Genomic DNA, 15,853 nt, shown 5'->3' on the forward strand with positions numbered 1-15,853 from the left:
TCGATCTCTCCCTATCTCGATGGTCCCTTCAATATCGAGATGTGGAGAGGCAACTGTAGTTAGTTACAGTATGTAAAGTTTTACCCTTGCTGGTTTCATGAGCTTAGAGGACATGCAGAGGTAGAACAATTTTGATAATATCATAACATCTTAAATTTTGAAATCACTGGCACTGTTATTTATTTTATCAAAATTGACAAAGCACCGATGAGCATCACATTGTTCAAACCTGCTCACGACCTCAGCATACTTCGACCTAGGAGTCAAAAAGAGGCTACAGATGCTTCAGTAATTATAATCAATTCGAGAGGAAATTTTTTTATTTTCTGACCGCTGCTTTTCGTTTAAACCATTGAAGCGTGAATCTTTCTTTTGGCCTGGTTTTGATACACTCTTCTTCTTCTATGGCTCTACATTCCAACTGAAACTCGGGCTGCTATTGAACTGTTGCTATTGAACTAAATTGTATTCTATTAGCATTTCCCCATTTATTAATTGAAAGCTTTTCTATGGCCACTATTACATGAGTGTATCTTGTGTGGCAAGTACAAGAGATACGCTATGCCCAGGAAGTCGAGAATGTTTCCCACCCGAAAACATTCTACACCGGAGCGATAATCGAACTCGCCTTTTCCGGATGGATAATATTACTGGGGACCTTAAATACATTATTGATACATTTTTATAATTATTGCCCGTAAATAAAACCCAGTCACCGAATGCTTAAATCTATATATAGAAAAAATGAAATGGTCTGTGTTCGTATCCGCATAACTCGAAAACGGCTGGGTAGGTTTTCTTCAATCCTTCAGCAATTATGTTCATCATCATTGCCGACGAGTTTATATGATATTTCGTTATGCTAAAGCCATAAGTAAGGTTGAGTAAATCGTGAAAAACTTAAAATAAGTATGGAAAAATCGCCTACTATGCAGGATAACGTCTGCTGGGTCGTCTAGTTGCTTCATAAAATTCGCTTCTTATAATTCACAAATTTCCCAAAGTCCCAATGTTACACGACATAATACCTATAAAAGTTGTGATTCACTCAGCTATGTTGCACCAAGAATGAAGTTATCCAGGGATGAATATGAGTTTTATGCCATGTTAGTTGTTATATAAATGAGTTTCCTGAAGCAAATTGACGTGGCCGATGGTAAACATGTGTGGAAACTGTTTCAACAGCACTACTCAAAATCCAGATTATCCTATTTTAGTGAATCACATGGTTGATATTTTGACGGGAGTCGCTCATATAATTGGAATTGATGATCATCGCATCGCCTATGGACTGATGAAGTCATATAGGTATGCGGAAAAAGAAACGACATGTGGTGTGCAATATATTTGCGTATTAAGCACGCAAACGAGCTGCAGAAATCTGAACAAGAGCAATAAAATAAATTTATGAATTTATTTCAGTTGTTGGAAAAAGGGTGTCCGGTGGTAGAAGACAAGCGTAGAGTGAGACAAAATTGCTGCGTCAAACGATTCGCAAGCGTCAACTTTATAAACGTTTATCTACCATTTCTACATGGTGACGGCACGAGGAGTAGTTCCTGCGAAGTTTAAGTTTGCTTTTTGATAAGAGGAATAAAGAAGAAGGTGCGAATTTTCACTCGAAAAAAGAAGAAAGATACAGAGATACAGATGATTTATTATTCCGGATTCTAAATGGACATAGCTTTATCCACCCAAAACAATTATTTGATTGCTCACTAATATACCATTAGGCCAGGAGCCATTATGCTGAACGGTCATTGAGCCGAATAAGATGTAAAAGGTGAGAAATCAGAAGGAACAAGTCAGTTCTTTATCCTTTTTTCTTCTTTCCCCTTTTTTAAACTTCCTTTATCTTTCTTCCTTCCTTCCTACTTATTTTATTTTTCAAAATTCTTCCTTCGTCCTTGTTGCTTTCTTCGTTTTTTTCTTCTTCTTTCTATTTTATTTATCTTCTTCCTTCCTCTTTTTTCTGCTTCCTATTTCTTTCTACATTTTTCCTTTTCATTTTTCTTTTCGCTCTTTCTTCTTTCTTCCTTCTTCCTTTTTCTTTTTTATATATCCTTCTCCCTTCTTATTTCTTTTTTCTTCCTTTTTTACTTTTTTATTCTTCCTTTTTCACTTTGACTTCTTCCTTCTATCTTTATCATTTTTCTTCACTCATCTTCCTTTTCACTTTTCATATCTCACTTCCCACTTTTATATCTCACTTCCCACTTCTCACTCATTTTCCACTTCTTATTTCTCATTTCTCACTTCCCCTTTCTCATTTTTCATTCCACACTTCTCACCTCCCACTTCCCACTTTTCACTTCTCACTTCTCACTGTTCATTTCTCTCTTCTCACTTCCTACTCCTCACATTTTACTGCTCACTTCTCATTTATAAAATAGCAGTTTTCACTGCTCATTTCTTACCTCTCACTTCTCACTTTTCATTTCTCACTTCTCACTTCTCATTTTTTACTTCTGACTTCCTAATTCTTACTTCTAACTTATCATTCGGTCTAATAACCATTAGTGTGATCAAAATTCTTCTTCCTTTTTTTATATTTCCTTCTTGCTTTTAACTTTTTCTTCTTCCTTCTTCCTTCATCTTTTTTTTCTTCACTCATCTTCCTTCTCACTTTTCATATCTCACTTCCCACTTCTCATATCTCACTTCCCACTTCTCACTTCTCTCTTTTCACTTCCCACTTCACACTTCCCCTTTCGCACTTTTCATTCCTCACTTCTCATTTCCCCTTTCTTATCTTTGACTTCTCACTTTCCTTTCTCACTTCTCACTTTTCATTTCTCACTTCCCTTTTCTTATTTCTTACTTCTCACTTCTTAATTCTTAATTCAAACATGTCATCCGGCCTAATATCCATTCGACCTAATGGCCATTCGACTTAATGACCTTCCGGCCTAATGACCCAACATCTTCACTAATATGTACCGCTCAGTGAATGTCTTCCACAAAATGGCTTCGAAACTTTACTGAAAACGGTTATATTTCACACCTTACAGATTCCAAGATATCGTCCAACAACGTCAAAACAACTAAGCGGAAACTAATCTGATTATCCAGAACGCGCCACAATGTCCTAAACACTTTTGTCTAAAATCCTTCGTTTTCATCACGCATAATTGCAGAACACACTAGTTTGGTTGAGTAAATCGCAAAGTGCGGAAGGGTTTAGGCTTTTGATGTTTGAGGTTTCAAGCGAGGAAACGGGCTTTCTTTTATCGAGCTGAAATCACATCGACTTCTAGATGGTTAGAACTTAAAAGTTTTCATGTTCCAAAAAGAACCATCGCCATTTTTTTTGTTTTTGCCAATCTAGTTTACGAACCATTACGTTAAACATGAGAGGTGAAGATTGCAGAGCACAGAGATCTATCAGTAAACCGGTTGAATAAAAATTATTTAATTCCCACGCATCATCATCTTGCAACGGCGTCCCAACCAGATCCAACTTGATCACATTGTCGACGAAACAAGACTGAAAGGCGAGTCTTCCATCTGGATTTTTAATGGATTCATTGGATATGTCTACCAACGGACGTCCGAATCTTCATTCATATGCTTTCTGTGGTGCATATGAGATTTATGATTTACTTTTCGCCGGCTCATTAAATGCTACAGTGACTACGAAGTATTCTCGGCAAGCGAGAGTTGCATTATGATGAATTTTGAAGCACGGTGAGACGCGTCAAGAGGCTTAACGTGGCGAATTTCGGTTCAAAGGTAAATGAACTTCCTCTCTGCAATGGTTGAATACGAGGTTCTCTTCGAGATGGATGCATGCAGCCGTTGATAATCATGTGCTGGAATTACTCCAGCAGCGCCTGCCAAAGGCAAATAAACCGGCCAGATTAACCTATTTTGTCGGTATGTAAACGATGTTGTTATTTTGACGGGAGTCGCTCATATGATTTCGCTTGATGATCATCATATCGTCTCTCACGGAGTGATGAAGTCATCGTATGCGGAACACGGAAAAGACATGTGGTATGAAATATTGTAGCAGATATAATCCTCAAAGCAGCGCAGCGGAGAACTAAACAAAAAATATAAATAGCATGGAAAGGTGTATTATAAAGATTTTCCTTTAGTATACAGGCAAAATTATATTCTAATTTTCTGTTTATTTTCTTGCACATCAATATTGACAAATATCGAATGATCTTAATCGCACAGTCAGTTTTGGGAAATATAATTTAGATATCTTTGGACTAATTTGCTAATAACTTTTTTTCACAAACTTTTTACAAGTGAAAGAACACTCTGGGGGATCTCCCCCTATTTGTTTTTTAAACAATTATTCTCCGAGAACAAATGCACAATCGTATAGAGATTATTTCGGCTATGCTAAAAAATGGAACACACAGTTTATGAACATGTACCCCTGAAATGATCCTATATCTTTTTCTAACAGGTGATTGCTTTAATTCTGAAATTGTCGGCCTAAGATCCGATTTTTTGCCAAACGACTTTTATCATAAAAGTTTTATGTCATGACATTCCGTGACATGTTTGTAATTACTCTATCATACCACACACTTTGTATTTAGAACAATTGTCTATTAGACAAAGCTCTAGGATCCTTTAATTGTAGCATGTTCATCGAAGATCTCGCATTGTAAATAACTTTAAAAAGTTATTAGCAAGTTAGTAATAGCAATTCAATGACATTTTTGTGACATTTCCGAACACTGGGTACAGCGCATCGATGTCGCAAAGATTAATTACTTTAGCCTTGGAAATGGACAATGTATTCCTCCGGATATGTTACGACATTGTCCGTACATTCTAATTACGGCAGTCAATATGACCAAGCGCCACGTCGATACATTGGTTTTTAGCGCCAACCCACACGTCTCAGCCAACCAACCAGACGCAGACAAAAACGTGACAAGTATTTTAAATCACAGCGACGTCGTCCCCATGATGCAGGTTAATGCAACTTGCATTGCTGCCAGACCAGAGTGAAAATATCTTCGTGTTCACGTCACGAATTGCGATCGACATATTCCGTCATCAACTGTAATCACTTTGTAATTTGTGTGGGGTGTTAGTTCCATTTTTTGGCAGAGCCGAATTAATCTCTATACGATTGTTCATTTGTTCTTGAAGGACAATTGTTAAATAACCAAATAGGGGGAGATCATACTTATGATGATCAGTGCTCATACTTCGGAAGCACTGATCATCATAAGGACGCATTTCCCGCGAAGCTCAAAGTTAGTACGACAGCTGCCCAAGCCACAACGTCGAAATCATCATAGAAGATCCAAACGTTTTGGTTGAGGAGTCTGGAGGAGTGAGACGTCTCACTACTCACTTCGCGCTTCACACTTTTCACAGTGAGAAGTGAGAAATGAGGAGTGAAAATAGAGACGTCTGACTTCTCACACTCACAGAAGTTAGTAGTAAGGCATCTCACTTTTCACTTCACACTAATCACTTTTCACAGTGAGAAGTGGAAAATATGTAGTGCGAAATGAGACGTCTCACTTCTCACACCTCATTTTTCACTTTTCAAATGACTTTTTCGGCCAAATGTCCTGCTCGGCCAAATGACAAGTTCGACCAAATGACCTATTCAACCAAATGATTTGTTCGGCCAAATAACATATTCGGCCAAATGTCCTATTCGGCCTAACGTCCTATTCGGCCAAACGTCCTTATTCGGCCAAACGTCCTATTCGGCCAAATGTTCTATTCGGCCAAATGTCCCATTGGGCCAAATGGTATATTCGACCAAACTTCCTATTTGGCCAAACGTCCCATTCGGCTAAATGTCCTATTCGGCCAAATGTGCTGTTCGGCCAAACGTCCCATTCGGCCAAATGTCCTATTCGGCCAAATGTGCTGTTCGGCCAAACGTCCCATTCGGCCAAATGTCCTATTCGGCCAAATGTCCTATTCGGCCAAATGTCCTATTCGGCCAAATGTCCTATTCGGCCAAATGTCCTATTCGGCCAAATGTCATATTCGGCCAAATGTCCTATTCGGCCAAATGTCCTATTCAGCAAAATGCCCTATTCGACCAAATGCCCTATTCGACCAAATGTCCTATTCGGCCAAATGTCCTATTCGGCCAGGACGTCAAATGTCTTTTTCGGCCAAATGACCTATTCGGCCGGATGGCCCGTTCGACCAAATGACTTTCGGCCAGATGGGGTTTGGCCTAATGGTTTGTTCGGCCTAGTGGCATTCGGTCAAATAGCTTTCGGCCGAATCGGTTTCGGCCAAACGGCCCTTCCTCTCATCAAGCTGGCTTCGTTGACGGCTGCTCAACAACAGACCAGTTAGGTGTTGTACGGCTAATGCTCCAAAAGTGCCGTGAATATCAGGTCCCAACGCACCTTCTGTTTATCAATTTCAAGGCAGCATACGACAGTGTAAAATGCGTAGAGCTATGGAAAATCATGGACAAGCTTTTCCGGGAGGTTTACAATATTGATAAAGACAGCGGTGGATGTTATGCAAAATTGCATGAAGATTTCGGACGAACAGTTCGTTCGAATCCCGCCCGGAACTACGACAGGGCGATGAACTTTTGTACCGGTTGTTCAACATTGCCCTAGAAGGTGTATAAAAGCCGGGGTACGATTTTCAACAGATCCAGTCAATTTGTTTGTCTCGCGTATGTTGTCTACTAAACACCCAAGCAACACAGTTCAGTTGCATTAAGTCACAGCAACTTATTTGTGACCAATTCTAGTCACGTTTAAATTATTTTGCCAAATTATGCTTCAACAAGCTTCATCTGGCCATAATTTACGCATCATGTTGTAGTGCATGTTTCGTTTCATCACCAACATCGGTTTGACACTTGTAGTACCAGTAGTCAGGTGGCTGCCAGGTCGAAGTAACCTAGATGCTAGTCACGCGAACAGGAACGACATTAGCAATCCTAAGGACCTCTAAGGGCATGAAACTTGGACCATGCTTGTGGGGGACTTGCAAGCTCTTGGAGTGTTGGAGACGGGTGCTTGGGACCATCTTTGGGGGTGTGCAAGAGTACGTTGACGAAGGATAAACCACGAGCTCGCCCAACTCTACGGTGAACCCAGTATTCAGAAAGCAGCTAAAGCTGGAAGGTTCCACCAGCAGTTCCTCCGAGAATTCCTCTGATAATTTCTCCGGATATTCCTATAGAAAATCCCCCTGGAGTTCCTCCGGAAATTACTCTGGGAGTTCCTCCGGAAGTTCCTTTTCAGAGAAACACCCGGAGAAACTGCCGGTGAAACTCCCCGAGGGATTCTCGTAGAAACTGCTGGTGGATCTCCCGGATGAATTCCCGAAGGAACTGCCAGAGGAGCTCCCGTAAGAACTCCCGGAGGAATTTCAGGAGGAACTCCTAGAAGAATTCCTAGAAAACCTCCCGGATGAGCTCCCAGAGAAACTATCGGAAGAACTTCGGGAGGAATTTCCAGCTTAATTTCTGAAGACAGCCTAAATGATTTCCTGAAAAATCCTGAATAATTTCCTGGAATAGCTTCTGGTGGAACTCCCGGAGGAGTTTCTGGAGAAACTCCCGGATGAATTGCTGGTGGAATTCCCGGAGGAACTCTCGAAGGAATTTTCTGGAAGAATTTCTGAAGAAACTCCCAGGAGAATTTTCAAAGGAACCCCGGGGAAACTATCAGAAGCATTCTCGGAAACAAGAGAATTCATCTTATAGACAAATCTCGTCTAGCTGAAACTTTTGTTGGGGTTTGTAGCTGGACCATCATCATCATCAGAGGACCTCACGGAGAATTCCCTGAGGAGCTCACAGAGAAATTCTCGGAGGAGCTTCTGGTGGAAAATCTATATAAATTCCTGAAGAAGCCTAAATTAATTCCAATTCTGCGAAATTCCCGGAAGAATTTTCAGAGGAACTGCCGATAGAACTACCGGAATAATTCTCGAAGGAAATCCTAGAGAAATTCTTGGAAATGCCGAAACTCCGGTGAAATGCCGGTGGAACTCCTGGAAGAATTCCAGGAGGAATTTTCGGAGAAACTCCTGGAGAATCTCCCAGTGGAAATCTTGAAGTTTCCACCGGAATTCTTTCAGGATTTCATTGCAAATTAATCTAGGAATTCCTCCAAAAATTCCATTGTTGATTTCATTTTCGGTATAATTTCTGTATAAATTTCCGGTGGAGTTCCTTGAGAAATTCTTTGAAATTTTCACAAGAAATTATTCGAAACAATTCACGGGACATTTGATGGAATTTACACAAGAAATTCGAAGATTTTTCGTGAAATTCTCAGGAATGTTTACTGGCAATTCTGCGGAATTTCCACGGAATATTCTTATTCGTAAAAATTAAGGGAAACAGCACGAAATTATTTGAATTATTGCAGGGAATTCTGCAGAACTTATAAAGAAGTTCGTGAAGATTTTCTTGGAGTAAATAATGGTGGAATTTTCGGATCAATTCTCGGCAAAATTTATGGTGGAATTCCTGAAGACACTGCCGAAGAAGTTGCTGGAGGCATTCCTAAAGAATCCCTGATAGAATGCCAGGAGCAATTGTCAAAGGAATTTCTGGAGAAAGCTTGCATATTGATTTTTCTGCCTATTTGATAATAAATATTATTTCAGAGAGGATTTGCTTAGAAACTCAGATGTAGATGCAGGATTTTTATAATAATTGTTATAGCCGATTTTACATTCTTTCTGAATACACCCGATTCTTTTTTACACGGGAGATGCGTTCCGTGTAAAAAAAGTTTTCAGTTCAAAATTCGAAAATCCGTGTAAAAAAAGTTTTATGATTTCTCGACGAATCAGGCAAAATGGAGCAACTTTGCAAAAATTTTGTATGGGATTTTTTTTACACGGCCGTGTAAAAAAAACTCAAAGGTGCAGCCCAAACGGGTTGTACGCAAAGGTGTCGTAGGACTACGTAGCTATTCGAAATTGATGGTATTTGCCATAATAATTTGTGTCGTTTTATTTACATTGAGCAAACTGCTCGGAGGCCAACTGAATCAAGAAGTCGAATAGTTGTTCCCAGATGGATGGACTTTGAGTCTCTAACCGTGGAATTAACATGACTCATCGGCCGCTGAAGCCACTCGACTGGCTTTCAGTCGGGGACATCACAATCCTTACTTTGCCACGTACGCTTACATCGCGGGCGAAAACCAAACGTTGCAAATAAATATATTTGCTTTTGGTTTCACGCCACTTCTGATTCTGCTTATTTCTCCTTTTTTGATTTCGCCATTTTTGAGGATGGTGTCCTCCAAAAAGGTACTTATACAAAAGAAGGTTGATCCGACAATCCGATATGAACTTTCTTCAAAGTGCAAAACTCAATCGTAACTAGCAAATTTGATAGCGCGGCGAAGGGAGATGATGCAATTAATTTGAAAGGATGGAATCACTAACAGCAACCAAGATATCACGCTAAACCCGATGCCGCCGAAACCATTTTCACAATTAACTCTTTCTTTCTATAAAATGCTGGTCCTGAGAAGAACCAATTTTCTTTTCCCAATGCGTCTTTCCAATAACTAACTGTATCCAAACGCTTGTCAGCACCTTGCGTTGAAATTGTCCGACACATTTGGAATTAATTTTCAGCATTGCCACTGCTATTCACGCCTTCATGCTGCTGTGTCCGCTCCGCTGCATCAAATTTTGTCGAACCGCTCATTCCGCTCTTTTCGCGGAATCCCGAGCAAAATGGCTCGCGCGCGCCGGAAAGCAGCTTTCTTGTATTTAATAAATTAAGCCCGTAAGCCCCGCCCCTTTGTGATCTCTATGGTTGTAAATATAATGTGCACTCATAACGATTATTGAAGGGGCGGGGCTAATTACTTCATTAGATATAAGAAAGCTGCTTTCCGGCGCGCGTGAGCCATTTTGATTGGGATTCCGCAGCAGACAGCGGACCGTTCGGAGAATGACAAATTCTAAGAATCCTATGAAATTTTCTCGCAAGATTCTATATTTGGTTATGATATGTTGGTTATCTAAGATGCGTATTGTTGCGAGGAATAACAACAGAAATTTGACTCAAGACGAAGTTTCTTCATATTACAAAACATTATCTCTTGGCATCTGTCTGTCCGAGCGACGTTCACCGATGGGTAATTGCTGTAGAAAGTTTCCACTAAGGTGGCGTCTTCATTGATTTTATACAAAAGCCACCATTTTTTACAAAAGAAGGTTGATCCGACTATCCGAAATAAACTTTCTTCAAAGTGCAAAACTCAATCGTAAATAGCTAATTTGATAGCGCGTCGGAGGGAGATTTTGTAGTGAATTTGATTGAATGAATGGAATCACTAAAAGCAACCAAGCTACCACGCCAAAACCGATGCCACCGAAACAGTCCATTTTCGCAATTAACTCTTTCTTTTCATAAAATGTTGGTCCTGAGTAGAACCAATTTTCTTTTCCCAATGCTCCTTTCCAACTAACTGACAACCAATTTGTAATAAATTTTCAGCATCGGCACTGGCGGTGCGGGATCGCCACAGTGCTATTTTTATGGTCAACCCTTTCTTCATATGAAATGCTGGTTCGTTGAGGTTGAATGATCTGCAGCAACACATCGAGCACCGCCACCAATGCAATGGATTTTCTTTGAAAATGTTATTAGCGCCTCCGTGATGCTGTGTCCGCTCCGCTGTGATCGCTTTGATGCGTCCGCTCTGCGTAAAATCTTGTTCAAACTGAGGATTAGATCCAAACCCGCAAGTGATTGATTTTTAATGTCTGTGCTAGTGATGCATGTACGTGATTGGTTGGTTGACCTATTTCTAAACTTTTTATCAATTTTCGATAATAAATAGTTAAAATTCAGTATTTTCATATAAATACAAAGAAGCGTTGACTCATCCTTGATCGAATGGTCCAAAAAAATTGAAAATCCATCGAGAAACGGCTTAGATATTAAAGTTTAAAGTCTATCATATTTTCGTGACGGTCCCCGATTTTCGCAATCGTAAAGTGTACCCCAATATAGAAAACACAGACGTAGTCCTACGTCAAAAACGTGTAAAAATAGAATCGGGTGTACTAAGTTCGTTAATATTTTTCTCACTTTATTTAAAAATATCTGATGAGCAATAAATCACGCATTTTTAAATCCATTATTGTTTTAATCATTATTGTTTCGATTTGGTTTGGATTTGGTTTCATGTGTTAATATTAATGTGTTTTTAAAACTACTATAAAACTACGATTTAGAAGACCAAAAAAGTTGCCCCCCCCCTTCTCGAAATCCTAGCTACGTCCATGTCTGTTTATAGATGTAAGATAAATGAATGAAATGAATGTAAAAATGCCTTATGAATAATTATATGTTTTTCGACCATCCAAAAGAAGAACAGTCGTTGAAATTAGAATATCAAAAACTTAAAACAAACCGCCACCTGTCAGACAATATCTATAATTAAATATTCAGTAGTCAATTGTTATATTCGGTCAAAGTTGTGTAAATTTATACTGTCGCCGCAAGCGTAACTATCACATATTGATATGGATTTCACATCAATGTAGAATAGTTAAGCTTGCAGCAGTAGTATATGACTTGATTAAAATTCCGTCTGGAAAACGGTGAGATGTTCCGAATCATCATTGAGGGATTATTTAATAAATAAAACTGACTTAATGTGTTACAACATCCCAAAAAACAGCAGAGTTACTGTTTCATCAGGACGATTAAAAAGCTTGTGACTTACATTGTTATATTTTTGAAGACTTATACAAATATTGAAGTGTACATAATAATGTTGATATTTTTTCAATCAGAAAACAAAATTGAAATTGGTATTAATTTTCACGTCTCAAATAATTCAGGAAAAAGTTTGTTAACATTTTTATTTTTCAAGCATGGTTCGAAATATGAAAATGTATAGCTTTTTCTGTCAGTAAACGGCACAAAATCCGAATTTCTCCAGAACCCTACTATTGCGGAAGGTGATGGTTACGTTCTGCGCTGACTCCCTGGAAGTATTCTTTGCCGCGAGGGGCACGACAATCCGCTTAAGGCAGTGACAATAAAAGTGACCAGTGCGCTAAGCGGATTCCCCGTGAGCTTAAAGTACGTATACGGGCAGGTAGGTATCGCTCGTTTGTCCAGTCTTGGTGACAGTAAGCGGTTTTTAAAAATCAAAGCTCTGAAGCCTAAATGGCTCGAATGCATTAGGATTGACTTTTATGCATGTTGATTGGGCGATTGGGTTCAGTTAATATGGGAAATTTTTATGACGGGATATGCGACGTTGCATTTAGCTGTATTTCCGCAATAAATGAAACATATAATTGAAAAATAATTGAATCGTTTTATGATAATGGTTTTCATTTATCCCAGTTTTTTGCCTTTTGAATTGCTGGGTTCAATTTATTCCTATACTAGCGAAAAATACCCAGCTTTTTCAGGGTGTTTGTGATACAAATGTCATATTCTGAACTATTCGCAGCACCGCACTTTAATCAATTTTCGTGCTATTGTTTTTGTTTCCTTTAACCACTGACCCAAAGCTGTTTTCTACTGATTTGCTACTTTTCCCCGTTAAATTAATCAACCTTTTGTACATACAAACCTTACAGATCCCAATACGAATCCATTAAGGAGAAAAAAAATCATAATGGGTAGCACGTATAAATATGTATATTGAATGTCGTAATGTAAATAAGATCAAATAACATTATTTTGAACTTCAGTAATTAACCATAGGAACCACCTGAAATCATTATGAACAAGTTCTTTTTGTTTCACAGTGTAATATGATCCTCTTGCTGAGGCCGAGAATGGTCTTTTTTGACGAGCTGATATTTTTATCTGCTAATCTGCTTTCAATGTTATGCATCGCCAGTACTATTTAATTTTGCAAATGTGTTTCCCTCAAAATAAACATGAATTCAAAAACACAAACATACGACCATTAACATTATGGACTGCACCTCATCACAGAATCAAAATGACAATCCAAACACTTCGGTTTATGCTCCATCAGACGCCACCATACGAAACGAATTAAAACCGTTTTATTGGCGGCATCAAACTTTATTGCCGCACTTCCTCCATTAGGTTCCTACGGCCCGGACACCACCCGAATGCGCGCAACAGCGCCGAAGTCCTTTAAACCTAACCCTGATGCTGGATGGGCAACCAACGAGATACATGTCCGTCCATGTGCCTCAATAGTCTTTTAATCGTGCACATCGAACCAATAAGATGCGAGGTCTAAAATCGTAAAACGCGCGATCCGACTAATTATCCCTACCCTACATGGTGTCCATTACCTCTCGTGTTACAATGCCTGCACACATGACTGGGACCAGCGACAATCGTATCTTTCGAAAAATAAGGAACTCCCCCATTGAGCCATCAAGTTCCTTTACGATGGCTCGCCCTTAATGGCATTTCAATGTCAGGTCTTTGTCAACTCATTTTCCGAGACAACCAATATCCCGCTGAGTGTGCTTCTTCCTTTGGTTAGGTAGGGTCAGTGCACCGGTTGAGGTCATATAGATTACTAAGTTGGCCGACCACGCTAAATATATTGTTTCTTATTAGGTAATCTCGTTGTTTCAATAGAGTGTAGCAGCTGCTGACACCCATTGAAAATGCTAAAGCAGGTGGAAATTGTGAATCTAATGATTTATTCCCTAAAAAGTGATAAAAAATTATTGGTCAATACAGCCACTCTCACCCTATTTAATGAGTGGCCATTTAATACTCAAACATGAATTCTCGTGAAGTTCTAGCCATTTTTATGCAAAAATAGATCCGAACAAAAAGAAAAGATCTCTTTGGGCAGCACTTATTTTTCAGTCTCCATAGGGAGAAGAACCCTTTTGTTCGATGGTTCTGAGCATCACTTTATTAACCTCGTACTAAAAACGACGTAGTTCGGTTGTTATGTACGAGTCCGGAAATTAAATCTCCAATATTCATAAATTTTAATTTGGTTTTTACGGTTTATTTTTAACATGTCGTTGTTTCAACACATTTTTTATGTGAATTATTGCGACCATCCTTCAATAAGAAATGACATCAAATTTCATGATTGAATAATTACCCTATGCTTTGAACATATTTATTTCCAGATTCCACCGGAGCGCACCTCGCACCCAAGTTTCACCGGACTGGGCTGTACCGTAATCGGTCCTCGCGCATATGGGATCCCCACCCGGAGTACGAAATAAACGCATTCGGGGTTAAGATGCACATCACGCTGCGACAAGATAGCAGCTTTATACCTAAGGACCTGAAGGTAAATTCAAAATGGAATTCAATTCATACATGATGGGGTGTAGAATTTGTCCAACTGTTTTGAACTCCCATCTATGACCATAAACGAGGTTTACGCTTCAACTGCAATCCCAATACTTGATTTCAAGCCATCAAACGCTTCACGTATCAGCCTGATTGGTTTCGTCGGAAAACCATGTTCAGAAATCATGATAGCCATGTAGTCCCTGTAAACACCTGATTAATTCTCATGTAATCTCGGGTTGTATGGACAAGCTGCGCGGCAACATTTTGTACATCTTGAACTAAACCGAAAACGCCTACGCAACTGTAGTTGTCGTCGTGATTTTTCACACTGCTGTACTACATATCGTGTTGGCATCATCTAAGGCAGGCCTGCCCAACCTTTTTAAGCCACGGGCCAATTTTCAGAATGACCACTTGCTAGCGGGGCAGAAGATATTCGGTACATGTTTTGCCTTTCTCGTATACTAAGTATACGGTAAAGGCTATATGATCGCTCCAAAAACAAACTTTTTATAGAAGGCCCGGAGACCCATAGTGTTATATACCAATCGACTCAGTTCGACGAATCGAGGTGATGTCTGTGTGTGTGTGTGTGTGTGTGTGTGTGTGTGTATGTGTGTGTGTGTGTGCGCAAAACTACTCAACAAAATGTCACTCATTTTTCGGACACTTATCCTCAACCGATTTGCTCGCAACAAGTTGCATTCGACGCAGAATCCTGTCCCATTGATTCCTATTTCAAATTGGCCAGATCGGACTATGGGATCGAAAGTTATGGCCAAAATACAAAATCATACGAAAAAATCGCGTAAAAAATGTCACTCATTTTTCGGGCACTTATCCTCAACCGATTTGCTCGCAACAAGTTGCATTCGACGCAGAATCCTGTCCCATTGTTTCCTATTTGAAATTGACCAGATCGGACTATGGGGTCGAAAGTTATGGCCAAAATACAAAATCCTACGAAAAAATCGCGTAAAAAATGTCACTCATTTTTCGGGCCCTTATCTTCAACCAATTTGCTCGCAACAAGTTGCATTCGACGCAAAATCCTGTTCCATTGTTTCCTATTTGAAATTGGCCAGATCGGACTATGGGATCGAAAGTTATGACCAAAATACAAAATCCTACGAAAAAATCACGTAAAAAATGTCACTCATTTTTCGGGCACTTATCCTTAACCGATTTGCTCGCAACAAGTTGCATTCGACGCAGAATCCTGTCTCATTGTTTCCTATTTGAAATTGGCCAGATCGGACTATGGGATCGAAAGTTATGACCAAAATACAAAATCCTACGAAAAAATCGCGTAAAAAATGTCACTCATTTTTCGGACACTTATCCTCAACCGATTTGCTCGCAACAAGTTGCATTCGACGCAGAATCCTGTCCCATTGTTTCCTATTTGAAATTGACCAGATCGGACTATGGGGTCGAAAGTTATGGCCAAAATACAAAATCCTACGAAAAAATCGCGTAAAAAATGTCACTCATTTTTCGGGCACTTATCCTCAACTGATTTGCTCGCACTGATTTGCATTCGATGCAGAATCCTGTCCCATTATCTCTTATTTGAAATTGGCCAGATCGGACTATGGGATCGAGAGTTATGGCCAAAATACA

General features: G+C 39.5%; 1 protein-coding gene across 4 annotated transcripts in view; it reads left to right on the forward strand.

Annotated features, from left to right (window-relative positions):
• The window catches only part of LOC134219229 (A disintegrin and metalloproteinase with thrombospondin motifs 1), a 740,918-nt gene that overhangs the window by 436,124 nt on the left and 288,941 nt on the right, over positions 1-15,853 (forward strand). For all 4 annotated transcript variants that reach the window (XM_062697927.1, XM_062697929.1, XM_062697930.1 and 1 more), the window contains exon 4: positions 14,059-14,225. In XM_062697927.1, coding sequence (XP_062553911.1) covers positions 14,059-14,225 — 167 coding nt within the window. The remainder of the gene's footprint in view (positions 1-14,058; positions 14,226-15,853) is intronic.

Source organism: Armigeres subalbatus, chromosome 3 (assembly GCF_024139115.2).
Source record: "Armigeres subalbatus isolate Guangzhou_Male chromosome 3, GZ_Asu_2, whole genome shotgun sequence".
NCBI lineage: Eukaryota > Metazoa > Arthropoda > Insecta > Diptera > Culicidae > Armigeres > Armigeres subalbatus.